General features: G+C 41.5%; 1 protein-coding gene across 2 annotated transcripts in view; it reads left to right on the top strand.

The window, feature by feature from the left end:
- The window catches only part of vsnl1a (visinin-like 1a), a 43,446-nt gene that overhangs the window by 3,121 nt on the left and 18,104 nt on the right, over positions 1 to 22,221 (top strand). The window contains exons 1-2 of one of the 2 annotated variants that reach the window (XM_075458947.1): positions 267 to 1,007; positions 6,028 to 6,195. In XM_075458947.1, the coding sequence (XP_075315062.1) occupies positions 6,034 to 6,195 (162 nt within the window). In that variant the 5' untranslated portion in view covers positions 267 to 1,007; positions 6,028 to 6,033. Of the gene's footprint in view, positions 1 to 266; positions 1,008 to 6,027; positions 6,196 to 22,221 lie in introns of those variants that run through there. The other variant, XM_075458946.1, reaches the window with a different exon arrangement.

The raw sequence follows: 22,221 nt of genomic DNA, 5'->3' as shown, positions 1-22,221 counted from the left end.
GAGACCATTTCTGATGAGGCTTCAGCGAACAGGAGATGGATCAAATGAAGCTCCAGATGGATCTCTGTGGTCAGGTGTCAAGTCTCTGCTGCACATTTCTTCCCATGTATCATTTTCAGATTCTGTTTATCTTCTGTCAACATTTTTGATTTTTTTTTTTTTTTTTTTTGGCCTGTCAGTTTGTCTTTTGCTCTCCACTTGTCCAGATTTCAGCTAATAGCTCTTTGGGAATCGCCCTGTTGGGTGCAAAAACGCTGTTTAATACCTGTCAAAACGTGTTATCTTTGGCCTTCTTTAGATAGATGGATCCAACTGAAGAGCTGGAAACAAATGATGTGGCTTTGTAACGGGCTGCCAGTAACAAAGCATGAAAAGCCAAAGTCCAAAGAAAACCTGTGGAACTCTAGGGCACTTTAAAAGAGCACAAGACAGTCTGGCTCCTTGGAAGCAAAATATAAGAAATGAGAAAAATCACATATATTTGCTTTCTATTGAACAAGCTCTCTCGCCTGCACACACACAGGACATGATGGCGAGGCTGTAACGTGTCTCCTGTTCGCGTTTCTCTCATGACACGTGTGTCTCCCGCTGCAGCTGCTGATTTCGGCCTCGGCCCGTCTTGATACAGAGCAGCGTTGGCAACTTAATGTCAGAGCGCATTGCGTCGTCACTTCCCTCGCAGCACTGAGACATTTGTTATACGTTACGGATCGCCAAACACAGAGCAAGGCTAGTTTTCAGTTCACGCCAGTCTGCTTTAGCCTGTAACTATATGCCTGTCGTGGTTGGCATGAGACGCCTCTCTGTGCACGGCTGTTTCGCCTTTAGGGACCAGGGGGGATTTTGTTAGCCTTTTATTCATTTATTCTGATATTTTTGGGATCTGTAACTTGAAGACTGACGGTTCAAGACACGACATTTCAAAACCAGAGATCTGAGAGATGTGGTTGCATAAATGGTGTGTATGGCTCTCTGAAGAAAAGGAGTGAAAAGAAAAAAGATTTCAGGTAAGAATATTTTTTACCTGGTGAGTGAGAATGTGTCAGCGTTTGGCTCCCTGATATAGAAAACACTTGTTTTGAAAGCAAGATAAGTCAATATTAGCCACGTGCTTGTATTCCGAAGGCAACAAAAATGAGTTACACTGTTGCTAAATGACTGTATTCATTACTGATAAATTCCCCAAGCACCAGTTTAGTTGATTTTCACACAGAAATGGCAGTTGATGGATCTCAGGGTCAATTATGAATGATGAAATTGCACTCCTTCCTCTGCTTTTCATAAGCAAGTGCACTTAAGATACCCAGGGGGGGTCACGTTAACACAGAGCCTGTTTTTTTTTGAGCTACTAAAAAGCTCCTATTTGGGAGGTGCATTCTTTTTTTAATCTAATCTAATCTCTGTCTTCACATTGCATAATTTGTGCTATCATTGCCAGATAGAGTACTGTGTCCTCGCAAACAGGCCATGGTAGAGATGGCCCGTGTCTTGCTCAGGGACACTTCCGCAGGGGAAGGCGTTTGCAATACACTTTAATGCACCAACTGACTATCAGTTCATGAAATGGCTCTCATGATAGCCACGATATTTTAATTTGTGTGTTAGTTTTCTGTAGCAGAGTAAAATAGATCAGGGTTTGTGTCAAGATGATCAAACATCCTTAGCTCATTAAACTAATGAGTAATCCTTCTGCCAGGATTGTACGTATAGGCTCAAAAATGCTCCTTATTTCTCGTTCGTTAATCAAAGATTCCCCAGCTGTGGCATTTATCAGTGAGCATTCACCTTGTGGGTTCGCTTCATTGAGCTCAGCTGATAGCGAAGGCATCTTTCCAACATATGCATCGCTTTCGTTGGACTGCTGTGATTGTGCTCTTGATCCCTCTCTGCTTTGATTTTCCTTCCCCCAGATGGGATTTTTTATTTTATTTTATTTTTTTATAATATCGTGTCTTACTAATTTAATTGGATTTTGTTTTCTCATTACCCTGAATAACCAGCGTTTCCCACACCGTCCCTGCAGCAAATTCATTTGTGATAAGTTAATTTTTAATTTTTTAATTTTTTTTGTCCTTGCTCATTTTGATCACAGGCCCAATTAGTCATTGCGTAACTCGAGTTTCAGTTAAGTACATAATTAATTCAGAGTTCCTCTGTGAACTCGGGTCACGGTGAGCCTGGCTACAAGTTACAACAACTTTGAAATTGGATTTCAGGGCAAGGTAAATTTATCTTTCCTAGACAAATGGCTGCCAGAATGTGGTTCAGAGAATGTCGGAGCTGCTCCACAAGGTCTTCACAAAATGAGAAATTATTTTATTCAATTTTAATTATAAATAACTTTTCTGATCTGATGTGACACTCTCTTCAGTATTCTGAATCATGCAACTGTGCTGTTGCTGCACACACGCACAAACACGCACACACACAAGCTTGTGCAACTATCTTGACTGCACTGACTTCCAATTGATTTAGGGGCACACGATCTGTGTCTCGCTCACACGCAAGAAGGATTTTGGCTATTCGAGTAATGCAGACAGGCTTGTATGACATCCTACAAAGAACAAACAGTGCGCTAGGCTTTAGAGATGACCAGAAAGAGGACAAACTGCCAAAACTAAAGAGCAAAGAAGCGTGGGTTAGAAGCACAAACAGACAAGACAATCCTCATTTTACTGAGTACTTAGTTTCGCTTAACTACAAAGTTATCTTTTTAGTTATCCACTCTTGACTTCTGTCTTCTCCACAGCAGAGCAAAGCTAAATCAGCACCAACACAAGTGTAGAGTAGCCCACACCTTAGATTGTTCCACGTATTTCTGAGACTGCCCCCAAGTGGCAGCAACATGCTATAACACGTGGACGTGTGTTTACAATAGAGTATGGCAACCCGACCGAAGCCCGACGGGCCCGGTCGGAACCCGCCGGGCCGGGCCGGACTCGGACAAAAAATTAGAATGTCTTGTCGGACTCGGGTCGGGCTCGAAAGCAAGCAGACATCGTGAAAATTATAAACAGCCAGAGGACAGGTTTCAGTTCATTGCAAACGTCAGTTTTTGTGATAAACATAAATAATTGAATATGCATAAATGAAAATGTTGGTAGGCTATTCATGCCTCATGCCGTGCAGCATGCATCTGTGTGCATCTGTGGTCTGTGCATGCTCGGTGCGCACACACGCATATCGAACATTCGAACAACTTTACATTAAACACGTGCGATCAATGCAGCCGAGCTCAGTTGGCTGGAAGCGCTATGGAGGACATTAAAAGAAAAATAGCTTCTGGAGAACTGAAAGTCACGTTGGTCACTGGTCTCGGGCTTCCGGCGGGCTCGGACACAAATATTTTAATTAATCTCGGGCTCGGACGGAAAAATCCGGCCCGAGCCAGGCTCTAGTTTACAAAGCAACCACGCAGAGTGGTTGCAGAGCCATGTAACTCAAATCTTAACCCCAATCATTATCAGTTCCTGCCTAGCCTTAGGCCACAGCTCTAACCCTAAAGCAGGACCCCAGAAATGACGTTCTAACTCATTAAAGGGATAGTTCGCCTCTTTTGACATGAAGCTGTATGACATCCCATATTAGCAATATCATTTATTAAATTTGACTTACCCCCTACTGCATCCTGTGAGCCGAGTTCCAGCCGAGTTTTGGCGTTGACAAAGGTAGTCCAGCTAGTTGGCTGGGGCTTAAAAAATAAAGCGTTTTGATTCTCAAAACAATATGCTTTCAAAAGAGTAATACATTTGGATCACAAAATCGTTGTCCAGAAAAAGTCAGACCTCACAATCGCTATTTTCTCTCTACCTTCATATCAATGCGTGCAGCCACCTGACGATAGCCGCACCTGTTACGGTGTTTACTGCTCGGTCTGCACTTTGGTCTGCACGGTTTACACAGCCCGTAGTGATACGAAGGTAGAGAGAAAATAGCGCCAAGGGATTGTGAGGTCTGACTTTTTCTGGATGAACGATTTTGTGATGCAAATGTATTACTCTTTTGAACGCATATTGTTTTGAGAAGCAAAATTCTTTATTTTTTAAGCCACAGCCAACTAGCCGGACTACCTTCGTCAACGCCAAAACGAGGCTGGAACTCGGCTCACAGTACGCAGCAGGGGGTAAGTCAAATTTATGATCTTGCTAATATGGGATGTCATACAGCTTCATGTCAAAAGAGGTGAACTATCCCTTTAAGGCTTAGTTTTGGTCGTTGTAGGGAAAGTGGTCCCCACAAGGTGAGTGATTATTTCAGAGAAGGTCCCAGTGAGGCGATTAAAACAATGCAGACACACGTTTCGAGACAACAAAACAAAAAAAACAAGAAAAGAAAAGAAACTCGTCTTCCATTCACATTCAAGGCCTGTTTAAGAATACGGATCCTGTTTGAAACACACTTCCTACAGCTAGAAGCCTCCAAGCAGTTTGGAGTTTTGGGAGGACCCTTGATGATTTATTGATGAAAAGATTGAAACCACTGTCATGGCTTTAAGCACACTACTCAAGATTGTAGTTCTTTATCATACTAGTGGCTATTTTGTACCAATGATGTATATTCATTTTACCACAATATGAAGCGGAAACTTCTAGAGGCCCCCTTGAGATAACTTCGCAGAATAAGTATTGACTTTAGTTCTCTGGCAGAATTACGTTTCAGCCTCTGATATACTGTAGCTGCAAGCGGGGACAGTGTTGGAAACTCGCCTGGATGCTGTCAAGCAGGTTTATGACAAAATGACATCCAGGGTGTAATAGTTAGCTGAAAAGCATTTTCCGTGCTATGCGGCAACCAAGGAAAAGTCAATAGATGATCAATAAGCAGTCTTGGATACCTTAAGAGCGTGAAGTGTGATTGATATCTCACAGTAGCGGATTTGCTGTTTGGCAGCCAACATAAGGGTTGGACGTTGTAGCGTCTTAACAAGGTTATGTGATACAATTTAGATTCAAAATAATCTACAAAAATGATGCACTTCTGATTTTAAGTGAATTTCAGGTTGGTTTTTCCCAAAATATTGACATCAATGGACACCAACCGTGCAAAATTCGAATGCTTTTTCTTCATCAAATGAGCATATGATGAGGCGCTCTTACAGTACATTACAGCAACACCTGCTCACCCCCAGGCCTGCAGAGAGTGGCTGGCACCACACCACACACTTACTGTTGGTCTCTTCACGCTGAAGAGGTCTAATGGAGCATCTCAGCAGAGAGTAGGAGGAGAAATGTTTTAAAACTCTAACCATGTTTTTCCAATTTCTGATAATCTGACTAATGAAGGCCATACAGCCGAAGCATAAGCACCGTGAAGATAGGAACAGAGGCAGCCGTGTGCATGAATCAGCAGTGGGGAAATTGAACAATAAACGAGACATACTTGAGTTTTTCTGAAAAAAATCTCTGTGGGCCAATCAGTTTAAGACGGAATTAGTGCCCTCTCCAAAAGCCAGAGTTTAATTCTCAGTGACATATTGACTATGTGGAAAGTAAGAAGTTAAAGGCGAGAATAGGTTATAGAAAATTGTTTAATTGGAGATTGCTTTGCACATTTTCTCATACCAAATGACTATTTGTATGTCATTTTACCAGCTTAAAAATCTGTATATATTGCACACCTAAAAGGTATTTCCAGCTTTAAAAAAAGTTAACCTGACATTTTCTTAATAAATGAAATGTAAAAAAAAGGAGATGAAAGAAGGTTGATTCTCAGTTATCCAGGCCATGATAGTCCTACGGACCTGAACACGTTAATAGGCTTATAAATGAGATGGGAATAAATTAAAAGGACAAAGAAAATTAGAACAAGCCGTAACTCAAATAAACAACTAAAAAATAAACTGAAGCTGATTACAACATGTGTAACATGTGCCATTGCTTCATATTAGAGTAAATTTGTTTAAAATGCATGAATCCGTGGTTTCACTGCTGAACGTGCAACAGACACTTCTTTGTGTTCTGCATCACTTGAAAGATCCTGAACATCAACAGTTTTTGTGGGCTTGACCTGTGCCGTCCCTTTTCTCAGGAAAAAATGGGGAAACAGAACAGCAAGCTGACCCCTGAAGTGATGGAGGATCTGGTGAAGAACACGGAGTTTAACGAGCACGAGCTGAAGCAGTGGTACAAGGGATTCCTGAAGGACTGTCCCACCGGCCGGCTCAACCTGGATGAGTTCCAGCAGCTGTATGTCAAGGTGTGGCTCCACTGACTCACTTTCAGACTCAGCATGCAGAATATACAGGACCCAGAGTACTGCCAAGAGCTTGGCAAAACACTGGGCTCCGATAGAATTAAGAAAAAATAGTGCAGCAGGAAAAGAACATAGCAGAAAGAGTTCAATCGATCAAAGGAAAGGTTGCTAGACGGTAAAGAGAAAATGCTTCAGAAAAGATCTGCTGTGGCAGTTGTCAACACGTTCTGATAGTTGCTAATTTGCACGAGAAGCCTACATTTTTGATTTTGTGTATATAAGACACAACATAACATACGGGTATACTTAAAAACGGTGATTATTATAAGTTAAAAAGAGATTCCTTCAAAATGTTTTACACCCAAGTTAGATACGTTTTTTCAGAGCAGCATTATTGACACTATCTCATGTCAACTAAACCATTGCTTTTATTTCTACAGTCCACATTTTTCGTTTTATTTTTCATTTTAGTTATGAAATGAGTTGAGATAAATCTATTTGATGAGGAGATCCCATCATTTACAGCCACGAGGGTATTATTTATTAAGTTAAGGCCACATTGTACAGGGATGGGTCAAATTTAGTCAGTTTAGTACATTTCATTGGGTTTGGACTAGGGATGTGTATTTCAAGTAATAATATGATTTAAATTCACTGGGAATTATTTGATAATTTTTTATTGTGATCAACACTGTAATACACCATCTTCCTTCTCTGGACCTGCAGCAGAGAGGGAGAGCGTGTTTTATGCTCAGAGTATTTAAGGTTTATTCAAAAGATTGCCACATTTTTCTCCAGGTGCTTTTCTTGATTTAAAAAAAAATAAAAATAATTAATTATGTCGTTGAACCACAAGCCATCAAACCTACCTCCCATCCATCACAGTGGACTGAAATGGTATTGATAGAGTTTGACTTAAGAGGAGAGGGGCCGATATAAAGACGAGAATGGAAGTGCTGAATGGAGCTCTACAGTATAGAGAATTTCACTTTAATGTAATTTTGAATAGTTAAAACATTAAGAAATAAATATCTGAATGGGAAGCCAAACAAATTGTTGGGGAAGTTTTGCTCAAAAACTATAAGAGTTATCATGAAGGAGCTGGCAATGGGCTGTTAGCTTACGCATGTATATGTGTTTCCTGTAAAAACAGAAGTTAGGGGGCCCAATCACTGCCCAGAAACCCCAGCATGCTCTGATTAGTCAGCTCTAGAGGCCTGATCAGGCTCCTCCAATCATTTTGCATCAGCTATTCTCATAATTTAGAATCCAAATATGATCCACATGCCCCCAAGCGCAGGTTGTATCATCGACATTTTTACATTTTCCAGGAAATGCCAAACTAATGCCAAAATACCACAAGGCCAGATGGTGTATAGTGCTTGTCAAAACATTTAAAAATCAAATTTGACTTCATTGGGACCTTTCAGATATCTTGCTCCCACCTTTAAACAAACTTTTTTGGTTATTTGTGTAGTTTCAAGAGTATGGGTGGTTTTATTTGGCAGAAAGTTGCTAATAAGGCTGCTTCACTGAAAAGGTCAATTTTAGCTTATTTTCAAAAATGAAAAAAACATAAATATAGAACCTATAAAAAGGACTCTTACAAGGAAAACATTCAGGTGTATTAATAATGCAGCGTAACAACAGCTGCTGTAGTCATAAGAGGAGGCATCAGAATCATCTATTGGCTAATTGTTGATTTTTAAAAGACTAACACAACGCAGTTAGTTTTAAAAGTGTCGGTCACATGAATACACTTCATCTCATGAATTATCTCAAGAAGAGCTGAAACGCATTCACCTTTTGCTGGCTTTTAGCAGGCCCACGCTCCCATTCGCTTCCCCTGTATCTGGGCAGAAAACCAACAGAGAGGCTGACATCAGAGGCACTCAGATGATTATCTTCTCATGTTAATATGTATCCTTATAGCATCTCATTACCTCTGATGGAGAAGTGGGAATTTATTCCATGATTTACTCATTTAGCCGTGTGAAAGAGGGATTAGCACATTCACAGAAACAGGGATAATCTAAGAGTGAAACTAATACTGTGATAACAATTGTCCAAATATAGGCATGAACTGGGGTTGCGTTTACTACCATTACTCTTGGTGCTCTTTGCTGCTAAATATGAGCCATCAACAGAGTGTTCTTGGCTCAAAGTGATTTTGCATCTCTGACCCGGTGAACATTTGCAATTTGAATGAACATTTGCACATGTGATGGACCCTTGTGAGAACCTGTACCCTGACTTGACTTTGATGGTGAAACTGGGGTAAAGCAACATCAAATTTAAGGGAGACACCATTGACATTTGAAAAATTCTTACCAAAAAGCTCAACTCAAAAGACATACTTTACACAAACTGTTAGCATAACGAATGAAGCGTAGTTTTGCCCTATCATGCTGTTACATCAGGCTTAACTCAGCATCTTGTGTTGAATGTTTTAACTCCCGGAGAGGCCTCATAGAATACGCAGTAATCTTTTATCCATGGTGGCAGGAAATGCTTTATGACCAGAGGGAGGCTGTCGTTGCATAAGGCACGTCTGGACATATAGGTCACGGGTGCACTTCCTCTAAATGCCATCGGAGCTCATGCATCAGATGAGACCGGTTGAGAAGAAAAAGAAACCCATCAGAAATAAGCGGTATTTTGGCAATAGAGGAAAAAGAAATCTCAAGAAAACACATTTGTCAGCACCATAAATTTTTCATCTGAACCAATGGTTCCATTGAAAAGCACCAAAATCTTTAGGAAATTGAGTTCCGTGTATAAAAAAAAGAGTTATTAGCAAAAAAATGTGCTTCCTGAAATCTTGTTACTCGGGCACGAGGAGCAGTGGAAGGAGAATCACAAAAAGGGGCAACGCGTCTCACATCTTGTAGGCTTGGGGGGGGTAAAACCTTTTATTGATGCATTCTATTGTGTTTCTAGGCAACAGTGTATCAGTGATAGGGCTTTATTTAAATCCAGAGGGCTGACAAATGGAAAAATGGTCTCCTGCGACCTCACATTAGCGGGACAGATTGTTCCTGTGAAGAGTGATTGCGTGTGTGTTTCTGGTACCGTGTGTTTGCGTGGTGATGGGGGGTGGGGGGGTGTCCATATGTTTGGTAGGAGGGTGATGGAGACAGTATAGCCTGTTTGCGTCGGCAGAAAGCGGGAAACAGAAAGGGGCAAAGGTGAGAAAAGTAAGCTCGATAAAGAAAGTGTGGACTTGACTAGAGTTATTGGAGTCATGCAGTGATAGCAAATGCATATATGAGTGTGTGTGTGAGACTGCATTCACAACATAGGCAGTGCGCTCAGATCTTCATATTTCGCACCTCTGACACTTGTCCAGAAGCTCCCCCCGCCATGGTGCTAAATGCAGTGTTATTTCCACACCCCTGCTCTCCTAGAGTTAATGTTACTGTTTAGTTTGGACATAGAAATGCTATTTCTTCTCTCTATATCCCCCCAGGCTTTCCTCTTTTCCCTGCCCCTTTGCTCACAGTCTTCGTTATTTCCTTAAACAGTCACGTGAAAAAGAAAAAAAAAAGCTCCTTCAATTCTTTTTTTAAATTTTTTTTATCTGGACATAATAACAATAATTTGAAAAAAAAATATCGGGTCCATCTCGATCACAGTACCATCTTCGGTGAAAACCAAACACCTCATACCAACTGTCGAGCACGGTAGTGGAAGGATGATGATTTGGGCTTGTTTTTCAGCCCCAGGACCTGGGCATCTTGCAGTGATTTAGTTGACCGTGAGATTCTCTGAAATACTAAAGTATTCTAGAGTGAAATGTGAGGTCATCTGTTTGACAGCTAAATCTAAACACCCCATCAAATCTACAACAGAGCGGCAGAAGAAAGAAACCTACAACCCTCAATGTACTGAAACGGTGTTGTAAAGATGAGTGGACCAATATTCTTCCACAGTAATGTAAAGACTAACAACATATACAGACAACAATGACTTCAAATGATTTCAACCAGCAAAAGCTGGTTGAAATCTATGAAGGCTATGAAATCATGGGATGAATCGAGTTTTTCACACACAGCTTCTGTATTTTGGTTAGTTTTTGTTAAACGAATAATGACGCAGTGTTATCATGTTGTTGCTTTTCTGAGGCTTTATTTATTCTATATTAAGACCTGTTAGGGGCCGGATGATTTAAAAAAAAAAAATTATGTGTGAAACTGTGGAATTGAAAGAGGGTGCACAGATTTCGTTAAATCAACGGATATTTTGATTATTTCAAAGGAATTATAGCACTTTTTAAATGTCCAGTAATATGCTGCAATCAATGGGAAGGGCATGCTCAAATGCACATTTAGTGGTTAAGAAATCAGTATCATGAATAGTTGCATGCGTCTTGAGTCTTGAGACGATTTGCCAAATGCATAGCTGGTAAGTTTGGATTTTTTTTCCTCCCCAAACATCTGTTCACTGAAGAGATGAATGGATCAGGGGAGGCTTGAATTGAAACCGTAGACCAAGGCTTCTCAGGTCAGTTTATGGACTAATAACCTATTAGAAATCTGTCAAGACTCTTTTGCAAACCTTTAAATCGGACAAGAGAGCTCCCCGATTGTGGCAAATGTATTGAACTGAACTGAACTCGTCACATGCTTAGACTATTTCAATTTGTTTGTGACTTTACATATAGCATAAGAATTATTTCCCTGGCTCAGAGGTTGTTGGAAGCTGACTTAAAACAATTGCGAATATAATCACTCAGCTTAGTCAAAAGATTCGGAGTGCTGATGCCTTGTTTTTGTCTGTTTTTTTTCTAAGAACAGTGTCAGCGCTCATAAATCCCGACCAAACTGTCCATGAACATTAAAGTGACTTTTGTTTCCCAGTAGATTCTCGCATTTATCGGTGTGGCTGATGCCAGACTGTGATTTTAGAAATGGAAGAGGGCCCTCTGTGCCAATTCACACTCCAGCGCTTGCACGGGGTGAGAAATTTCTCATCCCCGACACGCGGGCTGCTCCACGAGCCATGTGTAACAGCACAACGACACTCCCTGAAATGCTAAGGCGATTGATTTTATGACTGGATTTGTTTTATCTCGACGATGATCTGTACACATGCGCAACATCTATTCTTTTTGCTTTAGAACAAGGAAATAAGATTTTACGTGAGACTTTGCCTATCTGTTGTGGGTCTGTTTATATGCTGTCTGGGTCTGTGTTGGTTGACGGCAACATGAAATGAGTCCCGTTGGTGTCCTGCCAGTTGGTCTATTGTGATGACGTAGCATTTCAGTGTCAGCACTTCGTTTTAGCTTCTGTCACAAACAGCAGCCGTCTGTCTCAGCCTCTTCCACTCATCTTACTCTGTGTGGAAAACACCTGCATGGAGATGGAATAACAACAAACAATTTGAGATGCCATCCAGATCTCCAGTATGGAGTTGCTGTCAAGGTTTTGTGGTCTTTAAAAGCTAGGGGTTGTACTTGCAATGTCATTGGACTCCAGATTGGGGAATACATTTTTACACACTGCTTGGAAGGATACAGTAGAAGTCCTCGCTGTAGATGGAAAGCATTGTTGTGAGACCAGCCCGCACTCAAACACAGGCGCTGACCTGAATATAGATGTTTGGACCGGATTCCGCTCTGCTGCGTCTCGCTTGCACAGCCTCAAGGCTTTTGTTGTCGACGGGTGTGGTGCGAGAGCACGTGCCCACATCCCTGCGTGTCCACCTCTGACTGGGAGACTCCCCGTGGTCTCCCCCGAACAGACAGATCACAGGGCAGAGCGATAGGAAGGTAAATGGAGCGGCAGAGGGACACTGACATCATCTGGCCAACAGCCCGCTTCTTTGAGGAAACATATGGCGCCTAATCACAGGAGATGAAGGACAGACAGAAAAGATAGATGCAGCATCAGACTGACATGGAACATTATCTGCGAAAGCCTGCTTTTCCTAGGAGGACTGATTTGGAAACTTTGTGTGTCATTTAGACAGACGTGACATATGGTGTAGGCGGCCCTCAGGTGACACTTTGTTCTTACGCAAACAAAAAACTCAAATGTATTGTTATATATTGACAGCTAGACAGATTAGAGATAAGTGATACCCATATGGTAATAAGGTTTGATATCTTAAAACATAGCAAAAAACATGGGAATTTTTGGCTTGAATTCAACATACATGAGCAGTAATTCTTGGAAATAAAGAGCAAACTAAAGGTTGAATGCAGCAGACGAGTTGCTGCCAGTTGAAGTTGTTTGCACCAATATATCTCTGCGCTTCAGCTGTACAGCTGTTCACTTCTGCATGCACATCCCATTACTGATATAAAACAAATAAATATCTTAAAATATTCATACAATAATAACTCCTTTTTTGGGAACCTCTAAGTGGCCTTATTACGACATGTTCTAATATCTTAACTTGGACTGTCTCTTTGAAGTGTCTTGGGATGATGTTTGTTGGGATTTGGCGCTATACAAATGAAACTGAATTGAACTGAATTGGATTCTTACAAAAATAAGCCAGTTGTATCAACAAACGGCACATGCACTCCACTGGCACTGCAAAGTCGACCATGTTGCGTTGTCTTGTTTCTGCAGTGGCTCCGTATGGACGAACCAAACCCTGAACTGTTCTGTCTCCACAGAACTGTAAATATTGTGTTTTCGTTTCTTTTAACAGTCACTTTAGATTCGACTGCAGGCTTGAAAGGGGAGATTGAGATTAAGATCCGATTTATTGGTCATGCATACACACGAAATTTGTCCTCCGCTTTTAACCCATCCAGGTTGGCACCTGTTGACACACACATGCACATGCACAGGGTCACACACTCAGAGACAGATGCCAACCTGGAGCGGTGGGGAGCCAGGAAATGCCCGGGGAGCATGGGGGGTATGGTGCCTTGCTCAAGGGCACCTCAGCCGTGACAAGGAGGTGGACTGACAGTTATCAGTTCCACCAATCTTTTTTTGAGTGGCAATTATTGGACAACCACTGAGCCACGGCCGCCAGATGAAGGAGTATTCAGCTGGCTCTGATCTGAAACTTTACTATGAGATGTCTGAATTTCACACACTGCTCCTTTTAAACCAGCTTACCAAGAAATTAGAAAATACCATGCACTTTGATGTAGCTGCAAGCTGTATTTGGGGTTCAGCGTAATTTCGATGCTCTGGATTGGTGTCATTAGTGTTTATGCTTGACCTAACTTTACACTCCACTGTATATTTGATTGTCTACTGACACTACTCGAGTTTGTGTTCACTAACAAAGCAAATCTAAAGTGATCTTTTATAGAACCAAAACAAAAGAACAAATAACAAAAAGAACAAAAGATGGAACAAAAAAAAGCAAATACACTAGGTTCATGGTGCCAAAAGAGGGTGGCAGTATAGGCGGCATGGCTAATGGTTGTAATTCAGTGGATAAAATAGACATCTAAAATACCTAACGGAAGAAAACAACAATGACTGTGGTGGATACCTTCTAAATGCAACGTAAAATGGCAATAAAAGCCCATTCGCTTTTGTAGCATTTTCTTTTTTTCGCAACATCACTCTCACACCTGCTGGTGCTCTGCTGCTATTTAAATGGACTCACATTACCACAAGCTTCTCAAAAGTCATGTTTAAGAGCGGCGCTGCACAGAGGCTCCCGAACATGAATTATTATTGTTGAATGAATTATTTTATTTTTGGTATAAAAGTCCTTGCAGGGGTTCAGTTGGAGGTTCAATGCAACAGGACTTATTTATTCATCAAAACTCAGGAAAAACTCTTCCTGTTACTGGATCCTGACGGCTCATACAAATAACTGATCATTAGAAGAAACACAATAATACAGCAGTTTCAATACAGTGTACATTATCTGATACAGATCCAGCAAAGTTCAATATATGTATCGAGCAGAACAATGTACAAACCACGGAGCATTCCAAAGCCTGTTCATTTGTCGCTCTTCCTCTTTCTCACATTCTTTCTTTCCACTCCACATATTTCCCCTTTTTCCAGCTCCGTCTTTGCCCATTCCCTCCCTCCCTCACCTCCTCTCCCCCCCGTCCAAGAAGGCTTGTGGCTGCCATGCTCTAAAAATAGCTTTTGTCATCTCAGAAGCTCTGATGCCAGTCTTGATCGTTGCCACAACAAAGCCTCTCTCTTTCTCACACACACACACACACACACAGAAACACAGCCCGAAAGCTGCGTTTGATGGATCCTGAAAGGCAAAAAAAGGCCACACTTTGTGTTGACGTGTAAAAAAGAAAATCTATTTGTGGGGCGCATTCTGTACAAATATAGAAACAGCTCTGATTCTGCTCGCGTTTAAAGATATATATATATATATATATATATATATATATATTTTTTTTTTTAATTTATTTTTTTATTTTTTTAAATGAGCTCATACAATCAGGGTAAATGATGTTGATAAACTGCGGTCAGAATGATTCACGAGTCGGCAATGTTTAGAAAGCACACAGGGAGGAGCATCTGACACTCAATCAGCAGGCTGTAATTTCCACATAGACAAACACAATTTTTTCTGCCTCGAAATTTCATAACAGAAAATTGGTGTTAATTTTGGAAAGTGCCTGTGTCAGTGTTTGCAGATGAGATACACCCAAAGTAGGCAATAATGGAAGATACAGACACGTAAATACGATCAGAGAGGCCGAAAGTCAGACGGAGAGAATATTTACATGGACGCAGAGAATGGACAGATGGCTGGATTTATGAAAATGAATTGCCTTTGACTTCTCTGCTGCTCCTTGGCCTCTGTACCATGCCCTCCCTTTGGACTGTGAGGAGGTAATTGAATTATTCAGCAAATTTCAGTGAGTTTCACCTCTGCTGTGGAGGCGTGAGAGCAGGGAAGAGGGAGTTAGGGAGTGCCAGTAGATGCACAACAGGGAGATAATAGGGTCTATTCAGCGGGGAAATCATAGTCTGACTGAGCTGCTGTGTATTACCATTAGCACATCCCCTGTTATGGCTGAACAGTGGACAAGGCTACTGGTCTCACAGTGCAGGTTTTAAAACCCATGGTGCAGAGGAGTGGCAGCGAGAGTGACTTCCAACCGGTTGACAAGAGTTCAAGCCACCGTGTCAGAGCGTTCCCCTATGAGAGAGGCACTGAATCCCTATCAGTCTGCCCTCCCACCTTCATGTTGATGGAGACAAATCACAGCTGCAGTTTCCCGTTTTTTTCACGTGTTGATGGATAACTTGAAATAATATCATTGCTCAGTAAAATTAAATATCAGTACTGTTAACATGATAACGCTGGATCTCTTGCATGGTTCTTAATGTGGCCCTTTCTTTGCTTTTTTGAAGCATGTTGATGAATCAGGACAGCTCACCAGGCAAAGAGTTACGGTTTAATATATTCTGTGAGACTGCTGTCCCAATTCAGTCGAAGTTTATTTGGACCCTGCCAAGGGAAAAGGAACTAGTAATGGGTATGATTAGAATTATATTTGATGGAATTATCCAAAGCGGATGCATAAAGTATTTTTCTATTCTATTCTATAAAGTGATTTTGCTTATCGATACTATTCTTCATAATTTGGTGCCGGATATGACACTTAAGTCCCAATCACAGTAGTAGATCAACTCATTTGTGTTCCTCAAAAAATGTACGCTTTGAATTTTGGCTCAAACACTTGCAGCTAAAATGGCATGAATAAAATAGCTTGGGTAAATGGCTATCTGTGAATATGTTAACCTTGTCCATATCTGCGCCCGCCGGCAGCTGACACTGTCTGGCTCCGCTGTGCAGCAGCGAAGACTAATGCCGGGGCAATGACACATTTGAACCAGAGATGAGAAAGGAAAATCATGCCAGGTTGCGTGCAACTGTACGTTTCAAAATGGTAATATTTTCCCTTTCTTTCGCTTTTTTTTCCAGCTTCTGTAGCTTTCAGCCATATTAGAAATGGAGCGGGGTATTTTTCTCCAGCTCGGCAGCTCCTGGCACGCTCAGTCACCCAAACACCTGCGTTCCCAGAGACTAACCACTCGGGTACAATAATTGTGAATAAAAGTGGGACAGAGAGAGACGAAGAGAGAGATTTTCCAGTGTTCTGTGTTGGACATATGGGCTGTCTGACCTCCCCTTTTTTTAGATTGTAGGTGGCACTCTGCGGGGTCAAAGCAGAAATCCCCAGGTATTGCATCAGTGCCTTCTCGTTATTTGTCTTGTAACACATTTTATGGACTCGTTAACAAGGTTTAAAAATTGAGTTCGAGTTGTTTTAGATGGTAATTATCTTATTTGTTCATCTTAGGCCCGCTTTGGAGAAGCTTTTAGCTTAGCTCCCCTGTTAGAATCCCTCCCTGTTTCTGCAAACTAAGAGCACTTAGCACTGGCTACTGCAGGTAAGGCACTGACTGCCCATAAGTACTTCACTCAACCGCACTTGGAAAAACTGAAATAGCCTTTGTAAATCCCATGAACCAAGATTATTTTCACAATACAACAAGGAAAACATATCGAATGTTGAAAGTGAGACATATCACTATATCATGAAAAATATTAGCTCATCTTGAATATGATAGTAACTGCACGTCTCACAAGTTGGGAAAAGGGCATGTTCACCACTGTGTAGCATCCTCTCTTCTTTAGATAGCAGGCTGGGATAACTCAGGGAACTGAGTAAACCAGAGAGGAATGTTGTCCTATTTTTTGTCTGATATGGGATTCTAGCTGCTGAATACTCCAGGATCTTCTTTGTAATATTTTGTGTTTCATGCTTTTAACTGGTGAAGGTACCCAGACTCCTCTGCTACGGACCTACGCTGTTGTAATAGATGTGGGATGTAGCTTAGGAATGTCTTGTTGAAATATGCAAGTTAGAAAAAAAAGTATATGACAAAGATTTTGTCTGGGTGTGAGCGTCCGTCGTTCTAAACGTTCTACAAACGTTTCAGCACCGATGATGTCTTTCTAGATGTGCAGGCTGCCAGTTCCATACGCACTAATGCATCCACTTACCATACAGGCTTTAGAACTGAGCTCTGCTGTCTGGCCAGATAGTCCCTCTCCTTTAGTTGTTGTTTGACCACAGAATAGTTTTCTACTTTGCCTCAGTCCATTTATCAAACTATGAACCCATGAAGATGGCAGCATTTCCGGATCACGTTCACATATGGCTTTGTCTTTACCTGATAGAGCTTTAATCTGCATTTGTGGATGGGACGGCAAACTGTGTTCACAGACAAGGATTTCTTAAGCCCATGTGGGGATTTCCGTGACAGAATTTTGCCTGTTCTTAATGCAGCGCTGCCTGAGGGACAGAAGATTAGGTACATCTAGTACTGATTTTTGTCGATTGCAGACAGAGATGTCTCCAAATTCTTGGAATCTTTTGTTAATATTATAATGTGAACATGAAGGGATATTCAAAAGTTTTTTGCAACTCAATGTTGGAAAAATTACTCTGAAATTTGCTCTGTAATTTGTAAGCTTGATATACGGTTGCCGTTAACTACGCACATGCATGTTTATTGTGGCTGCCTCGCATTAACTGCGTTCATTTGGTGCGTCGGTTGTGCACGTCCTCAGAGACTAACGTAACGCGCATGCAAGCTGCAATATGTGGGTAGGGGGGTGTGTAAGCTTCTATGTTTTGTATCGTTAATATCTAGCGCCTTGCTTAGTTTGGGGGCCTCCCTACGATGCCGCCGCTGTCGCTTTATTTGTCGTGATCTTGAGATGAAACGCTGACATTTATATTTTCACAGTTTGTAGCTCTCGTTATTAAATTCAATTCAATTTAAAAATACTTTATTTATCCCAGAGGGAAATTAAATGTTGATGTAACTCAATTAAATCAAGGAGTTATTATAGATGCTGATGGCTGTGGGCAGGAAAGATCTCCTGTAGCGGTCCGTTTTGCATCCAAACTGAAGAAGCCTTTGACTGAAGAGACTTTGTTTTCCGATAACAGTCTCATGGAGAGGATGTTCAGGGTTGTCCATAATTCTCTTGATTTTATGCAAAATCCTTCTTTGCATTATTGTCTCCAGAGGTTTCACAGTCGTCCCCAGAACAGAACCAGCCTTCCTTATCAGGTTGTTGAGTCTTTTTAGGTCCCTGGTTCTGATGCTGCTGCCCCAACAGATGACGCAAGAGGAAATGACGCTCTCAACAACAGACTTGTAGAAGATCTGCAACATCTTGTTGCAAACCTTGAAGGACCTTAGCTTCCTCAAGAAGTACAGTCTGCTCTGTCCTTTCTTGTAGATGGCTTCACTGTTGTGTCTCCAGTCCCGTCTGTTGTCCAGATGAACACCAAGGTATTTATATTCCTCAACCACCTCCACTTCTTCTCCCATGATGGAAACAGGGTTTGATCTGACCCTGTTTCTCCTGAAATCTACAATCATCTCCTTTGTTTTGTTAACATTCAAGATGAGATGATTGTTCCCACACCATGCCACAAAGCGGTCCACCAGCTCTCTGTACTCAGCTTCTTGTCCATCTCTGATACACTCGACAACTGCAGAGTCATCTGAATATTTCTGTAGATGACAGGAGTCTGACTTGTACTGGAAGTCTGAAGTGTACAGAGTGAAAAGGAATGGTGAGAGTACAGTCCCCTGTGGTGCTCCTGTGCTGCTGATCACCTGGTTAGACACACAATTCTTCAGTCTGACAAACTGTGGTCTGTTTGTCAGGTAGTCATTAATCCAGGTGATTGTTGAGGCCTCCACCTGAGTCTTCTGGAGTTTCAGACGAAGCAGATCAGGCTGAATTGTGTTAAATGCACTGGAGAAATCAAAGAACATGATCCTCACAGTGCTGCCTGTTTTGTCCAGATGACAGTGGGTTTGTTGAAGCAGGTGTATGATAGCGTCTTCAACTCCAACTCCATGGCGATAAGCAAACTGCAGGGGGTCCTGATATGTGCTGGTTTGCTTACACAGGTGGGTCAAGAGGAGTCTCTCCAGGACCTTCATGATGTGGGATGTCAGGGCAACAGGTCTGTAGTCATTGATGTCTGAAGGGTGAGTTTTCTTTGGTACCGGAACCAGACAGGATGTCTTCCACAACAGTGGTACCTTCTCTTGGATCAAGCTAAGGTTGAAAAGGTGTTGCAGAATCCCACAGAGCTGCTCTGCACAGGCCTTCAGGACTTGGGGGCTGACACCATCTGGACCTACAGCCTTGTTCCGGTTCAGTCTCTCCAACTGCCTCTTCACCTGACTTCTAGAAACAGAAAAGTGGGAGGGGGAGGCAAAGGGGACAGCAGCATCTCCTGATTGGGTTGAAGACAAACTAGTGGAAGCAGAAGAATCCATGACTGAGGTGGAGGTGGAGATGTTACAGGAAAGCTGTGGGTCAGAGGAGGGTGGGATGTCTCTTTGGCTGGGAACAGGAGGGGAGGATAGTGAGCTTGTTCCTGAACTGAACCTGTTGAAGAATGTGTTCAGCTCATTTGCTCTGTCCAGACTTCCATCCATCCGATCCTCCCTCTGTTTGAGGCCTGTGATCTTCTTCATTCCTGACCACACATCTCTGATATTGTTCCTCTGCAGTTTACTCTCAAGCTTCTTTCTATACACCTCCTTGCTCTCTCTGATCTTGACTTTGAGCTGCTTCTGTATACTCCTCAGTAACTCCCTGTCTCGCTCCCTAAAGGCTCTTTTTTTCTTGTTCAATAGTTCCTTTAGCTCACTGGTGATCCAGGGTTTGTTATTAGGGAAGCATCTCACTGTTCTGGTGGGGATGGTGTTGTCCACACAGAAGTTTATATAGTCAGTCACACACTCAGTCATGGCATTACTGTCCTCTCCATGTGGCTTACAAAGAGAAATTCAATTGGTTGCATCAAAACAACCCTGTAAGGCTTCTTCAGCTTTATGTGACCACTTTCTAACAGTCCTTTTTGTGACAGGTAGTCTCTGGACAAGGGGTTTATATGCCGAACAGAGAAAAACAAGGTTGTGATCTGATTTACCCAGGGGAGGTCTTGATTTGGAAATGTATGAATCCTTGACATTTGTGTAAAACAAATCCAATGTCTTGTTTTCTCTGGTAGAGCAGCTGACAAACTGTTGAAAAGTTGGCAGTGTAGCAGAGAGTGAGGCATGATTAAAATCACCAGATATTGCCACAAAAGAATTGGGGTGTTGTGTCTTCCATCGGCATCAGAGGCAGGAGTCCTCACCGACCCAGCTGTCCAATTAGAATAACCAAACATGACTTTTGGACTGAGTGAAAGCATTCTTAAACTGAGGGATAAGAGAACAGGGCCATTGTGGAAGAGAAACCATCAGAGCCAAAGGCTTTGTTCTGCCACGGAATGACACAAACAGCATTACAGTTCATGTCGTGCTTCAGATTGTGGCGTAATTGTATCCGTCAGAGCTGAACAGTTGAGGAGGACATTAGTTAAATTTTGCAAATCCATTTGTGCTTCTGTTGAGTGTGCCTCAATCAGCAGCATCTGAATTTTATTCCCCATGAGTACATAGTGGAAGATAAACAGTAGATTTTTCAGAACATAGTTGCGACATTTAATTATGGAGGCTAATCTGAACATATTGAAATAGCTGACTGCTGTGATAACTGAGATGAGATTAAGAGAATAAACACCCATAGAACCATACAGCATAGAGCTAGAGCTTTGCGATCATATAGACTACACATGCCATCATTTTAGTATGGAAGAGTGCAAACTAGAGTAATATGATACAATTTTAAGATTTATCGAGCCAGGGCTTCATTTGTTTCATGTCAAGGTAAAAATATCCTTTCTAAGACTGGGCAGATGCACATTGCAGCATGACTACAGTATAATGAAGAAATACACCAGAGAGCACAAATAATCATCCTTTTACCTGCACACACCTGTCACCATCATCACAGCACACTGAGCATGTGAAAACCTTTTTAAGAAAACTAAGGGTGGTGATATATTTGTGCATTACGCTGGTTGTTTCAGGGATTTCCTCACCATTTCAGCTAAACTCAAACAGCTCTTCCACCACCGTCTACAAATACAATCATATCGTTATATTTGTAGTGAATAAGTGGGGTTTAAAACATCACTGTATATATAGTCAAAGGCGCTAAATTTAAGGGCATGCTAAGCAAAATTATTCTAGAGAATAACCTATTGGCTGATAGCAAACGAATCCCTCTCATTCCTGTCTAATAGAAATGTGTGGCGGTTTATTTTTCTGCAGAGAATCAGCCCTCCGTTTTATTATTATTTCTTTATATTTTACTGAGGTCGGATGTTTTTCAGCTGCAGGTTTTTTTGGCGGCGGGTGTGAGGACACCAACCAACCAACAATGAAGATGTCGAATTTAGTGTAGTGCAGGTGTTAGGGCCATAAAATCACACAGCAGTCCGTTTATGTCATCACACGCTCAATCACACTTTGTTGGGACAACTTTGAGTTTGGCAAAAATTCTGTGGTGGCAGTAGCTTCCCCTGAGGTCGTGTGGAAGCGTAGACGTGTTTATTTGTGCTTGGGAAGGAAACCGGTGCCAAAGAATGGTCTGTTACAATTTATTCCTTTGTTGTTTGTTCAGACTTTAATCTGCCTCTGGTTTCTTCAAATAACATTGTTGTTATGCTGCTGTTAATACGATATTAAATATATGAAGTAGGGCTGGGCAATGATTAAAATTTTTAATCTAATTAATCACATGATTTCCCTGATTAGTCACGATTAATCGCATTTGTAACCAAAATCCAAAAATGAATTAAAAAGTAGTGTATAGCTTTTAGCATTTAGTTTTATTTTAAATGTGCTGCCATATAAATGAAAGTGCCATAACATTTGTTGTGCAAACACACTTTTAACATCAGCATTTTTATGTAGTTTTTATTTAGAAGCCTCGCTCCACTGTCTGTTTCCTTGAATGACTTGCTGGTATCAGTTGTGTGTTTTGCCTTTTAGTGATATTTTAGACTGGAACTACTACGGTGATAAGACAATTCTACTTGGCTGTAAATGCAGGAGTTTTTTTTTAAATTTCTTATGAAATACGTGCTTTTAAGTTGAAACAAGTAAAACAGGAAGTAGCGCC

The sequence above is a fragment of the Odontesthes bonariensis genome, chromosome 24, assembly GCF_027942865.1.
Source record: "Odontesthes bonariensis isolate fOdoBon6 chromosome 24, fOdoBon6.hap1, whole genome shotgun sequence".
NCBI lineage: Eukaryota > Metazoa > Chordata > Actinopteri > Atheriniformes > Atherinopsidae > Odontesthes > Odontesthes bonariensis.
Note: the sequence above shows the minus strand (reverse complement) of the source record. Positions and strands in the feature narration are given on the sequence as shown.